This window comes from Solea senegalensis, linkage group LG13, assembly GCF_019176455.1.
Source record: "Solea senegalensis isolate Sse05_10M linkage group LG13, IFAPA_SoseM_1, whole genome shotgun sequence".
Lineage (NCBI taxonomy): Eukaryota > Metazoa > Chordata > Actinopteri > Pleuronectiformes > Soleidae > Solea > Solea senegalensis.
In genome coordinates this window covers 17,825,304-17,845,553 of record NC_058033.1, presented here as the reverse complement: position 1 = coordinate 17,845,553, position 20,250 = coordinate 17,825,304, and the positions used below count along the sequence as shown (strand labels likewise).

The 20,250-nt window shown below is 38.5% G+C and overlaps 1 protein-coding gene across 4 annotated transcripts in view; it reads right to left on the bottom strand.

Annotated features, from left to right (window-relative positions):
- Positions 1-20,250, bottom strand: part of LOC122779892 (spectrin beta chain, non-erythrocytic 1) — a 57,831-nt gene that overhangs the window by 25,312 nt on the left and 12,269 nt on the right. For 2 of the 4 annotated variants that reach the window (XM_044042555.1, XM_044042557.1), the window contains exon 2: positions 18,389-18,576. In XM_044042555.1, the coding sequence (XP_043898490.1) occupies positions 18,389-18,545 (157 nt within the window). In that variant the 5' untranslated portion in view covers positions 18,546-18,576. Of the gene's footprint in view, positions 1-10,277; positions 10,896-18,388; positions 18,577-20,250 lie in introns of those variants that run through there. The other 2 variants (XM_044042556.1, XM_044042558.1) reach the window with 1 other exon arrangement.

Sequence of the window (20,250 nt, the reverse complement as noted above, 5' to 3'; positions counted from 1 at the left end):
CAGGACAAGTCATCACAGACACCTTATCACGAGACCATATCTTCTTCTCTTGTCACTGTATAGATATATCAATAAGTTGCTCAGGCTTCATTTACAAGGAATTAATTTTGCACCAGTCTCATAGCTTTGATTTGATTTGAGAACAGACAGTTAACACAGTAAATCATAAAGACTTGAGCTCTTGAGCAGTTCATAAGCTGCACCATTAAATCAGCAGCTTAGCAAGAGGTTTTCACTCTTCACACCGATATTTACCGACGATTGTACTCATGTTTACATTGCTGTGAGATTACTCCAATTATGGGAGTTTAAAAGAGAAACATGACTATGCAAGACTGAGTATGAAGGCAATGACATGAAGTGTTTATGTAGATGCTTTCTTAGAACAGGACTAAAAAAGAATGACAATAAATTAAGCTGTAACAGCAGCTCAGACATATGGAGCAGGGGAGTAAGAAGCTAATCCTGATCCACTACCTAACAAGGTGACCTCATTTCTAGGACACAAGGTCTCCCTGCCTCTTAAAAAAGACTTCCCTAGCATTGCACTTAACAGCACCTAACAGAAGCCTGAACAGAACAAACCAGAAGCAGACAGACGTCACAGACGTGCAAATGAGTCAAAGAAAAGAAACCCACTTATAACAGCATGTAATTGAAAGCAATAGTGATGAGGATGAATAGATATTTAAAAAAATACCCTAAAATAACACATTATAATGGGATATGTGATTTAAAAAAAACAACTACAATTAGCAACATGAGGATTCATAGAGTAAACTTCAAACAGATTGGTGTACCAACATGAAAGTGACAGATCAGCTGTTTTGTTTTTGTATTGTTTTAGTTGACAGGGACCATGTACAGAACCAGGTCTGTACCAGAGTTAGCTAAATAGCTAATTTAAATCTGTGGTCAATTGTTGTGTTTTGGAGGCACTGAAACTGTATATTTGATTCCAAGTGAAAATGATTCCAGTAGAGGGAAAATCTCAACACCCTTGTGATTATGTAGACAACCAATACTTTGTCATATTCTAACCTCATCTTGTGTTTTCGGATTGTTTTGTCTGTTTGCTTCATGATAACTTTCTTTTTCTTTCCTTAGTCACCCTGGCTTTATGCTGTTTTTGTTCCTGTGATTGTATATATTGTAAAGTATACTAATTCAAATAAAGCTTTATTTAAAAAAAAGTTTGTACACAATGCACATGCTCAACTTCTTTTTCTCAGGCCTGGCATATGTACTACAGCATTTAGAGTCGTTCTGGGGGGTTGGATGAAGCGATGAAATGAGGTGTGTTTACGGAAAACATTTTCAAAGCCCAAAGGAAAAGGTCATTTAGGTTTCGCTCCATTTCCAAGCGAACAGGGCCTAAGTCAGCACGAACTGTACTGTGTGCACCCCCTGCACCGAGAACTAGCTTGGGATATGGACAGTGAAATCACAAAAAAAACACATTTGACATCACTGACACGATTATATGCCTTACGGGAAATGGTTTTTCATTGTGTCTCCATGAGCAGAGTCAGTCAATGCTGACATTGTGTCAGTACCTCATGCATTTATTCACTCATTGCCTACTGCTTTAATCTCCACAGACGTGACATAGGGCGAAAGGTGGGGTACACCCTGGACAGGTTGCCAGTCATGAACCCGGGTCATTTTGCTGCAAGGCAACAGTGCTAGCAACTACGCAGCCTTCAGTACCTCAATACACTTCAAAAAAACTAAAATATTCTCTCTCTCTATTTTCTTCATTGCAATGAAAACCTAAAATAATGGTAAAAATGCAATTAATGTAGCAGAAAGTCACTTGTCATATTCATTTAATGTTCAATTTAATGTTTAAAACATTTCAATTTATGACTTGAAATTGTGTGTAAATATTCTGATATTATGTAACATTGCATAAAAACTGATTTACTATGTTTTTACTGTCAACATCATCCTACCGACATGTTTTTTAATTCCCAAAGCTTTTGTTTCTACTGCCAAAAGTGGCCTGTGTTTGTTTGACCCAATGAAATAACTTCCAAATAGTTCAAATCCAAGGTCCAGCCTACCACATACCTCTGTAGTTTGTCTGAAGGGGGGGGTGGGGGTTTAAAGGTGAGCAAGGTTTTTGTTGGATTTAAATATAAATAAGATTCTTTATATTTTTTACTGGTTGTTTGGATTAAGTTTGTTTCTGTTTTGAATTAGTATTTTCACAATCTACACCCCCCAAAAATGTCATCGCAATGTATCCTTTACTTTTTATGATTTGCTGCTCACAATTGGAGATACACAAACACAGAGGTAATGGGGCCACTTCTGAAGGCTGAGGTGATCGAGGATTAACTAACCACTCGACCAACTGCCGGCTCACCTCTGTATCTAAACTCACCTGTAGAGGTCTTCTTTTGAAATGATACAGTGAGTAAAGAACACCAAAAGAGAGACTCCCACAGCTATTGTTTTTAATGTGATTAAACTAAATACACTGTTATTTTATGATTATTAAATATAAGACGCAATACCTTACACCTCTGCAGTAATTTAGGTAATAGAAATAATGGAGGTTTTATTTGTGTATTTATTTGACCTGTTTTGGAATGATAGAATGATATTTGAATGAGTAAGGTTCCATATTGTTTATTTTATTCAATGTATATAGTACATCACCAACATGCTAACAAGAACACACAGGTAAGCCAGTGTGACATGTATGAAGTGTTTGTCGTAAACTCAAGTTTGAATAAAGTATGCACATGGCCAAGAGGAAGGGAAGTGGGCTTGTAACCGGAGGATCACTGGTTCAAATTCTGGGAAACATCAAGGGGTGCCAACCCCTGTTGTCAATATTGTCGGAGTACTCCTACCTGAGGAGTGGATGCAAGTTCACATAAAAATTAATCAACATCATTAAAGAAAAATGTTTTTTCTTATTCATTCAAATCTTCAGAATCAGCACAGTACTATATAAAATTGAAATTTCCATAATGAACAGTTCATTTAAGACATAGAGGCAAATACATTATCTAACTGTACAAAGTCAGTATGTTCATTCAAAGCAGGTAGCAGGACTGACTACAGCCCTGACTGGAAAATTTAAATGTCTGCAGCTGAGGCAGAGGAGGATATTTCTCTGCTAGTTCAACAATCACACTTTAAATGTATGATGCAATACGGTGTGCTGGTTAAGTTTTCTTTGGGGTTTTTCTGTTCCAGCTTTTAAGAACTGACAGACTTAACCCTGCTTTGTTTCTCCTTCTATCGCTCACCTTTGCTATCATATTATTCAGTTGAAGGTCAACAAAGCTATCTCAGTCCGTTCAAGGAGCTAGGAGAGGTGGATTACCATGGCAGGTGGAGCACAGCAGAGAGGTCTACATTCCTTCAGAAGCTTGGTCATGTTGTGACAACAACTAGCACTGAGCACATTGTAGGACAGTGGGCTGGGATCCTGACAAGTGTCGTTACCAGACGAGTGATGCAACTTCTAATACCAAAGCGACTGAACAAGAATGCCAAACAAACACAGATATGAGTCTTAGGTATGTTTACTCATTACATAAAGCAAACACAGACTTGTCACCAGTTAGAGGTGTTAGATAAGGTCAAATCTATCCAAGCTGTATCCTCGAACAGTGTGACTTTTGTAGGTTGTGTTGTTTTAGTGCATGGGAGGATGTCTTCTGCAATGTTTGCACATACACTTCTAAATTAATTCTTTGTTCCATACTAACCTATAACCTCCTGGTCCTGGTCCTGGTCATGACACACAGCAGTAAAATCTACTTAAAATATACAAAGTGCAGAGTGTGGTGAAGGCTATTAAAGTGACAAAAGATGATAATGTGTGTGACAGATGTGTGAAAGAAAAAGTGCTGCATACACAATATGAATGTGGGCTGACCAGTTTATAGACTGACTAACAACGAGTAATGCCATTGCGATGAAACTTGGATTAACCTGCATTAAATTCTGCCTTTCTTGATACTGACTGCATTGTTTTCTTTCAAATCTACATTTGATGGGTAATTGAGGACTTGGTACTTGGACATTTTGTTAACAATCGCAAAATTTGGCACATGGTGTTTGGCACATCTGCAGAAAAAGGGGTTAGCCCCCAAGGACATTCACGCTGAAATGGTTGCTACATAAGAGAAGGCAAGATGGTGGCACGCATGGTCGCAGCGGCTTACGGCTCTCCTTTTCAGTGCTCTTTCTTGTCATTTTTGTACTTCTTTCTTGCTTGTTTGTGCACATCGGTTCTACGAAAATCCAGTACACCACCGACACGTTTGGACATCGGGGACCAACACCAGATATCTGTTTTGAGCTACTTTCACGACATGCATAATATCCCAGACAACATAGTGAGACCACCGGGCTCTCCATGGATTGTTATCGGGTCTACAGGCGGCGGTGGTTTTAAACTTTACTGTTTCTGGGGCACTAAATCCCTGGGGTAGTAGAGAATTTATTCAGCTTTAAACAAAAATATGAAGGGGAAGATATAGCCTAGCATTTTCTTTGCAAGCTCAAAAAACAAGTTGATTTTCTGTGCTATTTTTTTTGTTTTGTAGACCAGTGATAATGGTAGATCAGAACTAGTAGTTAGGGGCAGCACTACAGATTTCAAAAGCATATTTGGGCATGTCCACTCACTTTGAACATGTTTGTCTTTGGTAGTAAGATTTAAGTATATGTCAGGATGCAGAGCAGAGAGAGACCTCTACAATGTCAAAGTCCTGAGGTTTAGCTCGCTGCTGATTTCTGTATTTAACACCAAACATAGTTGAGTACTGCTGAGAACAATGATTATCTGTATGTTATGTGAGCAAATATGCAGCCGGACTTAACCCTGTGCATGTGGCGAATAGGGGCTAGGATGAAATTAGATAACACGAGAAAGGATACATGAACACGTAGATATTTATGACTGAGGACAATATGACATACACAGTGTGAGGTTTAATAAAATGGAGCTTGCAGCTTTTATGACACCCCATTAAAAAAATGTAAAAACAATAAATATTAGTAAATAAAAACATTTAAGGTACAAATTTAATAGTGACCATAATTAAATTGTGCTTGTAAAATATGTATGCACAATGTATAACGTGAAACCGTTTTCTTTTTTTTGTTTTGTTTTTTTTAAGGAGAAGCAAAATGCAGACTTTTTCCATTCCATGTCAGACAGTATGCTATTAATGTGAGAGTTACGTGACCTGGAATAGTCCTGAGAGTACCGAGTGATGACAGAAGCTGTTTTTCATCTATTATGATAACTTTTTTATAGCGGCTTGCCATGTGACCATGTAACCTCATGTAAAATGTTCAAATCACCAGATAATACTAGAAGCTGGATACATGCTATAGGACCATTCACATAGCTTCAGTGGACTGTACAGTACACTTGAAGCCCTCAAATGGACAGGCTGGCTTTTTCTCCTTGCTAACATTACTGAAGGCCAGTTATGGTACATGACATTGCACTTTATACCCATCCATAGAAGAAAAATATACTAATTCTGTCCCCATGTTTGTGTTTTTATATTCCTAATTGTATCTTATTTATTGCCAATTGTACTATACTGTACTGTTCTATTTTGTATTCACATTTTTCATAATCTTACTTCTGAATACTAGGTCTCTCTCTCTCTCTCGCTGGTCATCAGGCTGAAAGGAGGCCATGCAGTTTTAGTCGTTCCCATCTTTCCTTAGGATGTTTCTGTTAAAATTCCAATCTTCTACATTTTACATTTCTGTGATTCTGTCTACATCCACTGTAAAAGTGATGTTTTTGTAATCTGTTTAACTTGTTTCTGTACATGCGACACATATTGCACACACATAAGTTTCTTAATAATCTTATTTATTTTATAACTTATTCTTCCTTTTTTGTATTTGTTGCTTGTCTACCTATGACCCTTTTGCTGCTGTTACTAGTTAGTATGGATGTTGTGATCTCGATCTCAAGCATCAGATAGCCGCTGATATGGGCATATTTGAAGTGACTGTGGATCGACAAACTCCTAAATGACTTCATGAGTATTTACTCAAACTGAAGGGCATTCCACAAGAGCTGTGTGTCAGCCGTTTTATTATTAGTGAACAGGTCTTTCATGTAGATATAATATAGAAATAAGTGGTCATGTTTCATACAATGCCTCGTTTTGATCTGCTCCGGTTTTCTCTTTTCTCTCTGCCTGGCGCATGCGCAAACAACAGGACATCACACTAGGGCCGTGGTTAAATCCTTGATTCCACCTTTGCTTTTGAAGTGACATTGTTTCTATCAATATTCGATTTATAATGGAGATAGTGACACCCCTACAATGTATAATAATATAATAGTATAAAGTATATAATCACAGAAATGGAGCCAGAATGAAGAAAGCGACAAAGCAAAGAAAATAAAAGTTATCATAAAGCAAGCAATGTATGTGTATGTCAAAAGTCATGAGAGCAGTGAAACGTGCTTACGAGCAAATAATATTAGTGTCTCATACAACCAACTTCATGCTTTGCCATTCTACTCTCTATAAAAGCAGAACTGCACTTCCTTTTCTTATTATTTTGCAAGGAAGATTGTGAAAACCACCACCCATGACATGTGGTCAATGATATTGTTACACTTTTAACTGTTTAACCCTCATGTAGAAACACAATGTGCTCTGCCCAAATCTCACAGGTTGGTTATTACTGAGAGGCCATGCCTGCCTGTGCATCTGCAGCTGGAACTGATAATAGGGAAGACCGAGGAAGTAGAAGACGGTCCAAGGCCAATCCCATGAGAAAGAAGACAGACACAAGCAGCTTTCAGTCACAACATCTGGACACAGGAAGGGTGTGAAATGTCAACAAGACAATAATAGTCCTCAAGCCTGCAAAAGCTTTCTTGTTGCCCTTCCAATTTGTCAATGGTCAACATTCGTAAAACAAAACAAACAAACTCTGTCTGTATGTCTTCGCTGTGTATGTGATGAAACCTGGCCATGGTAATGTGACTCCGAGTTACAGCTGGAGGCCACTAAAGTCCAACCTTTCACTGGGTGGGAAAAGGAAAATATATAATATAAGGGATATATTTTTAAAATGGTGATAATACACTATGACTGAAACAATAAATTAATAATTAATCGATTCCTAAATGAATTTCCATCTATTTTCATAATCAATTAATTGATTATTATTTGTTGTGAATAAAAAAAAGTAATGGACTGATCAATTACAAACATACTATGTTTCTCCTTTTTCTGTGTTTTTCTTGTGTCGTACATAAGTGGCGAAATAAGAACAAAAAATAAGGAAATTTGAGTTTGGTTGAGTATTTATTTGTTTTAACCATACACAGCCACACCAGACTGGCACATCCTCCTTATGCTGGCCACCAGCAGTGGTCACATCCCCTTCTTCAACCAGCATTTGTAGCACAGCCAGTGTGGTTGTGTTGGTCACTCATGGCATGAACAGCACGCCCAAGATGATCCCAAGTGTTTAATGGGGTTGAAGTCAGGACTGCAGGCAGGCCATTCCATCCTCTCCACTCCCAAATTCTGGAGGTAGTTTCTGATAAACCCCGCTCTGTGGGGGTGAGAGTTGTCATCTTGGTGACCAGCATGAAGAAGTGCCAGGCTGTGTTTGCAGTGTATGGTTCTTCCACATGCTACTGAGGCCCCTTTTTGTTAAATTAATAAATTGCCAATATGTCTTCTTTCTTCTGACTTCCATCATCCAATCCAATAAACACCAAACAAGAGTTAATAGCAGAATATGCTCTTTGGCAAGTTTTTCATGGGCACAACCCATGAAACCCAACTTCCTCTGCTCAAATGTTTTTCTTACAACTTTTCTTACAAATGTGGCACCATTTAAAAGGCTAAATAAAAAAGCTTTCCAATGGCTTAAGATTTATTACCAAGAAGCAGTTACAACTAAGAAATAATCGACCAAACACAACTTTTCTTAAGTTTATAATATTCCAATTGTTTGCTGCTATTTTTTATTTTTTTTTTGCTATTTTATTGATGGGGTTCTGTACAGCCCTTTGGTCAATCTCAGTTGTTTTAAACATGTTCTATGAATAGAATTTGAGTTGAGATTAGTTTAAACAGTGCTATAAAGCATTAGTCACATCCTGTTTGTAAAACATCACACTACTACTGTGTATGTGAATAAAGCCATACGGATAAAGAGTGGTGAGTGAAAGACCACAGGAGCTGACTCAGAGGGCCCAGGTAGCTTGTGCAGTGACCCTATAAACAAGGACCCTGAACCCGATTTCCAAACTCACACTGTATTTATCTTTCAACTGGGTTATCAACGATTTATCTAAGCACAGAGATCAACAGCAGAAAGTACAAAGTGTTATAAATGTTCACAGGGCATAAAACGCAGTATGAAATTGAAGTACTGTCTGTCGTACTGACATGGTGAAAAACAGCAACTCAAAAACATGGCAGAATTGTTTCCCCCCTAACTTAAACAGGCCCAGTGTTTCATTAATCCTGTCTCCCTTAGCCAAAGTTATTAAGTTACTCAGTTCATTCTTTACTGTTAGATATCATTTACCAGCAAGTCACATAATGATACAGGTTTCAGTGCTACAGTATTAGACCTGCATGGAGGCTAATAATCTTTACTGGTTGCATATAATATATTTTGTTATATTAAATCTGTCTTTTTGTCAAAATATGTAATTTCACATCATAATTCATGTATCATACAGCTGAGGTATTGTTGTTGCAAAGACATAATTGAAACCACTGTCCTTGCACAAATCACTTTTCAAATTTCTACACTATTTTTTGTGGGTATACTAGAATCCAATCAGAATTATGTGTATTGAACATATAATGTATGGAGAACGTGTTCTGGGAGCAAGTTTCCGTGTACCAGAAACCAGACTGAACCCAGGTTAAGTCAGAGTTAATTAGAGTCTACTCTCCACTATGTGATGTGATTGTCTTCCAGTTGTGTTTAACGGTGGTTTAATGACACAAATATGTCACATTGTCCTATTCATAATTCCAACAGCCATCATGATCTAACACAGAGTGGGAGAGAGGGAGGGAGGGAGCGACATAAACCACAAGGACAGTCAAACTGGAAATACAAGTGGGTGTTGCCAAGATGTGTTTGTGTGTCAGAGTACGTAAGTGTGTGAGTGTATTTACAGCAAACTCCATCCAGAGCATATCCATTCACAGAAAAGACCAGTGAAGAACAACAAGTGTATGTCTAAATGCCTCTGTTCATAAACTAAGGTCACACACTTACATCATTTTACACTATTACACTTATTTAAGGGAAGTGTGAATATATCCTCTCAGTATAAACCTGGTGACTGACCACTGACCCCCAAAGGTTTTCTGGGTGTGTGGGTTTGGTATCTACCCTTTGACTCTTTGTACATGATGTTTTTATGGATGGAACAGTGTTGTGAATTGTGTACTTTCTTTGAGTTAAAAGATCAAATCTCCCTCTCTGAATCTTATCTACAGTCATGAGTGCCTGAGCTGTCAGGGTGGATGTGTAGACATTCTTCACTGCACCGACATATGGGTTTAAGCAACCAGGGAGGGACCGGAAGCCAACATACCACTGTGATCTTCACACACAGCACTGACTGACATACCGGTTTCATACAGTACCACACAAACGCATGTACACACTCTCCTTCTGCATACATATAGCCTGTGACTATGGGTTTTTAACCTCAAGCAAAAGAAGGCACATGATAATAGAATACTTAAAAAAAACAGACATTTATTTAACACATTATTTCCAAAGTCCAAAGTCACAAATAAGGGCTTGTGTGATTGTCGTGTGCAGGACCTCACAGAGCTCAGAGGCTTTGGTCAGACACAGAGCTGTATATTGTAATAAGATAAGAAAGGACAGGTGGCTTGGTGATCAGGTGCCAGGCTGCCTGCCTCTTAGAGCTGAGCTGAAGCCTGTCGCATGTCTACTACAACTCTCTATTCTTCTCTATTATCTTCACATTCTCCCGGAAATAGTAACTCATTAACAAATACACAGAAATCATTTTAACCTCATAACCCCATAAGGAGCCATGCTCATTCAGAAAGCAGGGTACTTGCCAGTGCTAGAGGTCTACAATGAGAGCACAAACCATATTTCCTGTTTCAAAGCACAACAGGATGTGTTTAACGGTAACAATTCTCACCTTAACAATAACTTTCAACACTAAAACCAACTGTACATTGTATATAATATAAAACAAAGCCAATGAAATAAAACCCAGTTAACATGACTCTTACCTTGTAGTTGTTTAAACCGTCCCTCCAAGATATTAGAGTATTGCACCTGATTAACAAATGCTGCTGGAGACAAGCAAGGCTCTCTATCCTTCTGATCCCACTCCATGTCCTTTTTTTCAGAATCTTCCTCAAAATATTCCTCTCAGATACTGAATGAATGACAGTCTTTGCACATAGCAAAATGGACCCTAATGTTCCGACTCGAATGGATCAAATCTTTTAGAGGGTTGCTTCACAGGTAAGATTTCTGTATATCCAAAATGCCAGATTCACTCAGTGCTGTGCCTCAGTAAGGCACAACACAACTTGAAAATATCACGGCCCGTACTTCTCTTCATCTACTGTGTGTCCCACCTTATCCAATGAAAAAACAGCAATGGGTGCAGGGGTGGAGAGTTGTTTTTTTTTTTTTCAAAGAAGCTTTTCAACCAAAACTGAAGAACAAAACGTTCTCTAGTTTCACCACACTTGTGGCTGCCGAGCAAAGTAAAAAAATATTTTGGTTACACTCCCTCGTGGTTCAAGTAAAAAGAAGAGTGGAAATCCCTTCCCTACAAACTCCAAACTCACACAGGCTGGAGCAGCGCACAGCAAGCTAACTGGCTGCATTTGGAGTAGCTGTGTAAACAAAGCCTGCTGTGAAAATGTGTCATTTGCATAAGGTGTGTTTGAGGGAGGAGCACAAAGAAAGAACATGGTGGAAGGATGAGGGGAGGGAGGAGGAGTAGAGGTGGAATAAACCATTAGAGTTCTTTGCTCAGTGTAGCTTCGGGCAGATTATGTAACCCCACCCTAATTCCAGTGAGCAGTGGGGGTGTGGCTTGCCAAAAAGGTACATCAGAAGTCCCCAGTCAGAATGTGAGGCCCTATCCTGTCTTGCTGCAGTTCATTTATTATTTTATCACTCTCTAAGAAAACACTTGATCTCCTATCTTCTGGTAAGAGGCCCTGCCTTCACAGGGTGTTAAAGACAGGAAGGAAGTTGTTGCAAGAGCAACAACAAAGCCAAAAGCTCTTTCCTGCCTCATGGTTTGCACATGTCTCCATCATAAATTGTGTTTATTTTACTAATTACACTTTATGTATTCATAGAAAAGTATTGCAAACTATTATTGCATGAGATACATGTGACTTTAGACCCATGTTGTCCTGCTGAGCAGATAGAGAAAGATTGGGTAAAACAGAAACTCTGGAAGCAAATCTGTACCATAATTCAAACTAAAATGGAATAACAGAAATGCTTTTTCATTTTCAGAATATAACTGCATTTGTTGACTCATAAATAAAATGAATAATAAATCATTTTCGTCTTCAAGACTGTTCATTTTGTAACTTAATTAAAATAAAAAAAGAAAAGGACGTTTAAGATTTAATTTTCAAAAGATTCCACAGCAGATTTGCTTCCATAGGAAACAGTGAGAGAGAGATGCATTGCAGCCTTCACCTGCTGCTTTTATTCATTACTTAAACAATATTTCCCACTCTGCTCTGTTTCTGTAAAGAAATACTAAGAACAACAAAATTATTAGCTGAGACAGGTCTAATCTGTGACAAGAGAGCTGCACTGTCTAACTGACAACAGAGAAGTGGGAGTCTTCCAGGTGATTTTGATGGAAAACAACCAAAATAGCATTTTCTTTAACAGGTCCTGCAAAAATAAACACATCTCAGTGACCAATATATCTTATCAGTTTATTCTGCATGAGGGTGGGAGTTGACTGTGGGTCACAGTTGTGTGCCAAGTTCAAATGTACACATGCACGTGCAAAAAGAATGTCAAAACATCCTAACGAGTGGATGGTCTGATCAGGGGGTACTCGTAAAAAGCCATGGTTGTGCGTTTGATCTGTTTGACCCAATGAGGTGGGAGCATCTGGACGGGTGTCATTAGAGGACAAAATGCTGCAGGCCTTCACTCACTGGGTGTTTATGGAGGAGGAGTTGGACTAATGAGATCCAACAAGACCGGGCTTCCTTTTGAAGAGCAGAGACCATGTAATGGTCACATGCAGATGATAAAGATGGTGATGTGAATAAGGGGCACGGGTAATGGGGTGCTGCCACACCTCCTACTGAGTTGCTACTCCACCACAAGACCGTAAACCCATGCTGGTGAGATTCCATAACTTTCTGGATAAACAGCTTGTGACGCATCGAATGAGATGGGGAAAAGAGATCTGATATTGAGTCCATGGTGATGATTTTCCGGGATTTCTCAGCGGCTGTTCTTTGCAGGCACAAACGATTTGCTCTACTCAGAGTCACCTACCACGGCACCACCAAGACATTTCAGGACACAACTGCAGTGGAGAAATTTATCGATTCGTTGGATGTCGATAATGTGTGAATGTCAGTCTAACTTGAGGTTTGGACTTTTGCAGTAGGTTGTTTATTTGTCTGGTTGTTTGTTTGTTTTTTACGTGAGACTGAACTACTTGCCTTAAAGTTGTGATTTACAAAGTGTTATTACTAATTCAAGTTTATGTCGTGGGTTAAATCTATGGCGTCACCTCTCGACTTCTTGAACAGTTGGCCTGGTTTTCTATTGCCGTTAGAGGGCCTTTGCACTTAGTTCTCCTCTAATTAGGAGAAGGACAGTGCCTTATTTTCATGCCAATGTTAGGCAGGTTACACCTCAAGTGTAAAGTTTGTTTTTATCTGTACTGTTGTTTGGGGATTGTCGATCGACTCACTTTTCATTTGTATTATGTGTCATTTTATAGGCAGATTAAGTGCGGAGGAAATATTTTACTTCAATCTTGATATTAATGGTGTCCACACTAGTGTTTAACGGATTAAGGTTTTGACTTACCTCAAAAGAGAAAGGGTTCAAATTGCGTTATTACAGAAGACTCACATAAATGATAAGGAACATCTAAAATTACAAAAAGAATGGTTTGGACCGGTGTTTTTCTCCTCATTTACATCAATGAGCAGAGGTGTGGCTATTTTATTTATAAAAAGACCATTTAAACATCATAATTATGAAAGGGGTTTTAAATGGAGAGGAGATTGCTGTTATGAATCTATCTATTATCCCCAGGTCATTCTCTAAATTGTCTGATCTTAATGTTAGGAATTTGTTGGTTGGAGGGCATTTCAATTGTCATTTAAACCCTATTATGGACAAATTCCCCTTATACAAACTCTCTTTCTCCATAGGCAAAGGTTATTAATGCTCTTTGTGAAGATTGTGTGTCAATTTGCACCGCTCGTCCGCTCCATCATACATGATATTTTATTTGTCTTATATTCACAAATAAAACATGAGCTTGGCCATTTTCCCCAGGTTAAGTATTTTCTTTTCATTTAAAAAATACCACAACCCAACTCAACTAAGACTTAAGGGTAATGTTTAGTTTTTAAGCCGACAAAAACAGTGACACAGTGAGTAGCAACTGGAAATTGCTATCATTTGATACTACAACTATTAATGACACATCTCAGAACTTTTATGAAAATTTGTATAAATCAGAGTTGCAAGCTGATGCCCTAGAGTTAGTGGAGTTTTCTTCGCTTAATCTACCTAGCCTATCAGACCATCAGAATTCTACACTTAGTGCTCAAAATTATTAGCTGAGACAGGTCTATTGTGTGCCGTTTAAAGGCATGCAGTCTGGCGAAGCTAATGTCTCCTTAATTTTAAAGAAGGATAAACAAGCAGATGATAGTGCCTCCTATAGGCCAATCTTATTATTAAACATGGATCTAAAGCTCCTCTCAAAGATACTTGCTACAGGCTAGAGAATTCCATTTTATTACTTCTATATTTACTTATGATGAACATCCTCCCAAGTTTATCATACCCAATTCAAATGAACAATTTGCCTCTTGCATAAAACTATTAACAATTTGAATAGCTGGTTTAGCTCCTTCATGTGGGCCAAGAAGAGAGCACACCTCAAAATGGCTATGTTACGTCTCTCTTCTGAAGACAGTTTAGAACTGACTGGGTGGTTAGATATTGAGAGTTCTATGTCCAGATTTCCTTCAAAAAACTATTTCTTAAACCACTGAAATCTCTTAAATCTGCTTTAACTCAATTAGCAGAAAAATACAAAATTTAGAAACAAGATTTTTTTTTTTGTTATCTTGACTATGTCAAGAGAAGCACTACACTACTCTTCGATCAAAGTTATTCTTGCAAAGAAAGACTGCTTTTTTGTTCAGAAGCCCCCAAATCTGTAAACCTGTTCCACAATAATCTCAGAGACTATGGTAATATAAGCACTCTTCAGTGGGAACAAATCTGGGGAAAAGAACTTGATGTAGATATTACAATAAAATGACCAATAGCACGATGCTTGGGAGAGTGTGAGGGCTTTAAGTGTCTTTAATAGAGGTAAAGCTATACAACTCAAGATTCTACAAGGAGCTCATATATCTCCCTCACAACGCCATGGGTTTGATGCCGTACACTTGTATAATACATTTGAGTAGCTGGTTGAGTGTGAAGGCAACTGTTTTTAAAGGCAAATCAGCATAGCTTGTCTAGTAGTAGATGAGCAGATATTTATGCAAATGACTGGGTTGTCCACCTCTGTGAAACTCTGACTGAGAGCATGAGAGAAATGTGAGAAAGCAGCAGCTTACAGAATGCAGGTCATGCATGACATTTGAAGATAGCATGAAAAGCAAGGGGCGGGAGTTGGGCCTGCAGGCAAGTAGCTGCTACAACATGTAAAAGAATGCATATGTCAAGCCTGTACTTGTATTCTTGTTCAACTGAGTCTCTCTCTCTCTCTCTCTCTCATATTCTTGTTCAACTGAGTCTCTCTCTCTCTCTCTCTCTCTCTCACTCTCTCACTCACTCACTCACTCACTCACTCACTCACTACAATGTGGCCTTTTTTTCTGTTCTAATGCAATATATTTCCTCATCTTGAGGAATTTCAAATAAAGACGCACCAAGACAGATTTTCAAAACAAAAGATATCGCAGCAAACTCCACACAATAAGGCCCTCACTTGACTTTCTGGCTGTGCTATGTAATAATGTGTGAAAAGGAGAAACATTCAAATTTAATATAATGATCGAACCTCAGAAAAGAGACTAAATCTGAATTGACTGTAGTCTGTGCACCTAATTTTTTCACAGCTTCTTGCTCCTGGTGAATTGTCTTCCAGCTTTGTCCTCTTTTTAGAAGTATTTCTGTCTTGACCTATAAAGAGACACGTATGCCATTTGGGAAAAACCCAATTCAAGTTTGTTCCCTCGTCAACAGAGCGAAATTACATCTGTGCTAATGACAGTTTAGGATTTTTGTCTGTGAAAATTCAGCACGAGCAGGAAAGGAAGTAGGAAAATAAAACATCCGGTTTACTTTTCAGAATACAAGATCCCATGTTGACACCACATCGTATTTCACTTAACTACATCACAGTCCTCGCGAGCTCAGCATGCTCCCGTTTATTTGGGCGTTTGTTGTGTTTACAACATTTACAGTGTATTTCTGTGTAGGAAGAACCCCCCAAAAAGCGGGTGGATGTGAGACACAAGCACTGTAACTTGGTGGAGCCGTGCTAACCAGAGTGCAGCGCACCCAGTCTGCCCAGCAACAGTGAATACTATTTTCTGTTTGGCTGATAGGTCGCTAATTCAAGACAGCTATATGAATGAACTACGCAGAGCAATCTGCCTTCGCATCATCGATTCATAGATGACTAATTTATGTGCGGTGACTTTTATCACTTATCAGCGAGTGTGAGTGTGTGAACTTATTGAAATGCGTGTATCTCATGCTGAATGCAGCTCTAAGCTGCCACTGGAAATACCTCAGCAACCTACCGCTGCCGCAATTTGCGCTTGCTGTCACTTGATCATCATGCCCCCTGCAGTGCTCACTCACCAATAACTCCCAGCCCACTTTTTTTAGATTTTCAAGATCAGGCACTGGGCGGAGTTAGCCTCAGACCAGGGGTTTAGTTCCTTTTGAAGCATAAGTGAGTGGTACAGTGAAACAGAGGCGCAGCTGAGTGTGTGTGTGTGTGTGTGTCTGTCCCACGTCAAGCAGTGTTTTGCTGGGCCACTTTCCAATTTTATATACTGGTCTTGCGGTATACGAACAATACATTTTATATGAACCAGTATATGGCCCAGCACTAATTTATATGTATGTCAGAGATTGCTGTTAATGCTTCCTGAACATTTATCAAAACTGCAGCTTTCCTTTAAAAACATTATTTGGTGTCTAACAAAATAAGATTACAACTATAGATATAACTGTAATTGCAAATGAAGCTGCTTTGGCAAAAAAGACACATTTGTTTGTCGATTTATCAACATTTATCTATATGGGGTTAAATTTCTTCCAATAATATTTGTATATGTGCGGACGGTGACCCACACATATTTCTTGATTTGTGTTTCATGTTTTGAGATCCACAAAAAATCCCATTTGTAACTTGTATATTGATTTGGACAAATATAGAGTTGTATTTGTAAATAATATGACTTTTGTAAAACTGAAAATTGCATTTGTGAATTGTGATTCCGCATTTGTGGATCACCAGCACACGCATTCCTCTCTTTCCAGTTACAGATTTTTGAGACAGTCTTTGCATGAAAGTCGCACAGATCGACACATATGTGCAGAGGGTGATCCACAAGTACGTCTGGATTTGCATGCATGTTTTGTTGAACCACAAATAAAAAAATCCCACTTGTATATTGATTTTTACAAATAACATGACATTTGTAAAACTGCAAATTGCATTTGTGAATTGTTTTTCCACATTTGTGGATTGCCAGGACATGCATTCATCGCTTTCCACAGTTATGGATTTCTGAGACGTTATATTTGTCTCAATAATGCCTTCCTTCATCAGCAGGTGGCACTCTTTTACAAGTAGAATCTAGGGCTTAAGCACATAGATATACATAATAAAGACTAGATCTTCTTATGTCTTATGGCGGAGTATCAAACCTCCGCACTGGTGGCCATCTTCCCACAGTCAGCTCGCTCACCCATAACATTGTGTTGTAGCGGTACATGTACTTTTTAAATAACCATCATTTCCAATTCATTTTCCTCAATTTTCTACCGATTTTCAAACGGTTTGGTTTGTTATAAACGTCAGAGATGTAGTTACGACACAGCATACTTATGAATAATTATCTTCTAAAAAGAAATTAGAATAATGGAATAGAATAATGTACTAATGTACTAATATTCTATTATTATGTTGTAATATACAAATATATATTGTGTATATGTAGTAATATTCCTATTATATATTATAATAGGAATATTACTAATATGATAAAATAATTTGAATTATTACATGTTTAGTTTCAACACAAATAATACAATTCTGTATGCTGACTATTATGTATATCTAGCCCTAGATTCTAATTGTAAAAGAGTGCCACCTGCTGATGAAGGAAGGCATTATTCAGACAAATATAACGTCTCAAAAACCTGTAACTGTGGAAAGCGATGAATGAGTGTGCTGCGAACCATAAATCAGAATGTTATTTGTAAAAATCAATATACAAGTGGGATTTTTTTATATGTGGATCTAAAAAACATGCATGCAAATCCAGACGTACTTGTGGATCACCCTCTGCACATATGTGTCGATCTGTGCGACTTTCATGCAAAGACTGTCTCAAAAATCTGTAACTGGAAAGAGAGGAATGCGTGTGCTGGTGATCCACAAATGCGGAATCACAATTCACAAATGCAATTTTCAGTTTTACAGAAGTCATATTATTTACAAATACAAATCTATATTTGTCCAAATCAATATACAAGTTACAAATGGGATTTTCTTTTATTTGTGGATCTCAAAACATGAAACATGAAAGAAATACGTGTGGATCACCGTCCGCACATTTACAAATATTATTGGAACAAATTTAACCCCATATTGTAGTACCTAGCACTGTCTCCTTGCAGCAACAAGACCCGGGTTCGCTACTGTGTGAAGTTTAAATGTTCTACCCGTCTGCCCGTGGGTTTTCTCCGGTTGCTTCCCACCATCCAAAAAGAGGCAAAGGTTAACTGGACACTCTAATTTGACCATAGGTGGGAATGTGAGAGTGAATGGTTGTTGGCTCTCATGCAAGCACATATTAAGTGTGTTGGTGAGGCCTTAAGTGTAGCATACCTGCGAGAGCCTTGATTCGTGAACGTTCAAAGAGCCGTGCTGAACTGTTCTCATTATCCCAGTCAGTTTCTGCTGCCAGATCCCAACGGTTGTTGATGTCATTATACTGCTGCTGGATCTCCAAACTGTCAAAGTCAGTTGGTGAGATGGTGCTCATGGTGTCCGGGCTGGAGGAAAACACATTCAACCTATAAGTTAGACAAAACAATGATCCAAAGTCAGTAAAAACAGAGAGGGGAAAAGGCAACACATACCAAAACATTCTCAAGAGTTTTCCTTTTAATGTTTAGAAGATTCAGTTTAAAAACAGAATCTATTACCTTTCACAGGGTGCTTGTCCTTTTCTCAAATACAAATTACAAAACAAAAAACATTATTTTCCTTGAAAAGGCATGCCTGCCTTGTCTACTTTCTTGTTGAGACTGTACCTGTGTTTAGTACAAAAGTTTAATAAAATGGTAGATGGTCTTTATTTATATAGCACTTTCTAGTGTTGAGGAGGAGGACAAGGCCAGTCAGTGTGAGTCCGTTCACACTGGCAGAAAAAGAAAATGAGTAAAGAAAAACAAGACGGGTACCAGTCACAGTCTAAATTGCATTGTGTATAAAAACAAAAATTCAGGATTTGTAATGCAAATGGCACGGCACAGTTTCGGTTGCATCTTCGCTACAAAAAAAGTACCTACTCAACGTGGACGGAGTCATCACTGCACGGCTGCGTGAAACTGCGCTGACTTTGACATGCGAGAGACACACACAAACGAGTGACAAGTGACTTGTAAAGCAGTTGTTTTCAGTGTAACTGAATCAAATCACTAGAATCAGTTAATTAAAAATATTTGTTCAGTACTTCCTCCATGAGCGGAGCACAGAGTGTCGGTCTGATAAGCCGCTTCTAAAGCCACCCATGATGTATTCATCTGAATTTGCATTCAGAATACAAAATGAGTCAGATGAACACTTTCAATAATGTTACTCTCAGTGACATACGACTGCCTACTCCTGACCAGTGAGAAATCAGAGATGGAAAATGTAAAGCCTTTAAAAGGGATAAAGATACATTTTAACCATACACAAATTTTCACTTAATCTGATCTTGCATTAAAGGGATAGTCGGATTTTTACATTACATTACGTTACATGTCATTTAGCAGACACTTTTATCCAAAGCGACAAACAATAAGTGCATTTTAACATTTGCGTACAAACAAGAGCTAAAAGTAAGCCAAACTATGAAGTGCTAGTCATAAGTGTGATGTACAATGTAAGTGCTTTTTTTTGTCGTTGTCGTAGTCTTAGTCAAGGTAGAGTCCAAAGAGATGTGTTTTTAGTCGGCGGCGGAAGATGTGGAGGCTTTCTGCTGTCCAGATGTGCCATCTTCAGGATTAGAAGTAGTTGTATGACACAGACCACAGGAGTAGAGTGGACGCAACGTTTTAAATCATTTCATGAGTCTCTGGTTCGGAACTGAGAAAAGTAGTTCTGGGAGATAGTTTGGGACCCATACCTAATGGGTTTTAAACCATAAACAGTTGGGTACTATTTTCTGGTCCGTATCACGGAAATTAAACAAACACACACATCTGACTAAGAAACTGAGGATGAACCTTGTGGAGAAAATCCATTGGGTTATCTTTATGAAGCAGAGTACACAGATGAGGAACTTTACCAGAGAGAAAGAACAGACAGAGAGAGGAGGAGTCCAGCTGGACCAGACAGCCAGACTCGGGCTGCCACGATAAGTCGACTAGTCACGATTATGTCGACTATTAAAATCGTCGACAACTAATTTAATAGCCGACGCTATTTTCATAAACTTTGTTTTCTCTCTCAAAACTGCTGCAGCACCTTACACTGCCACG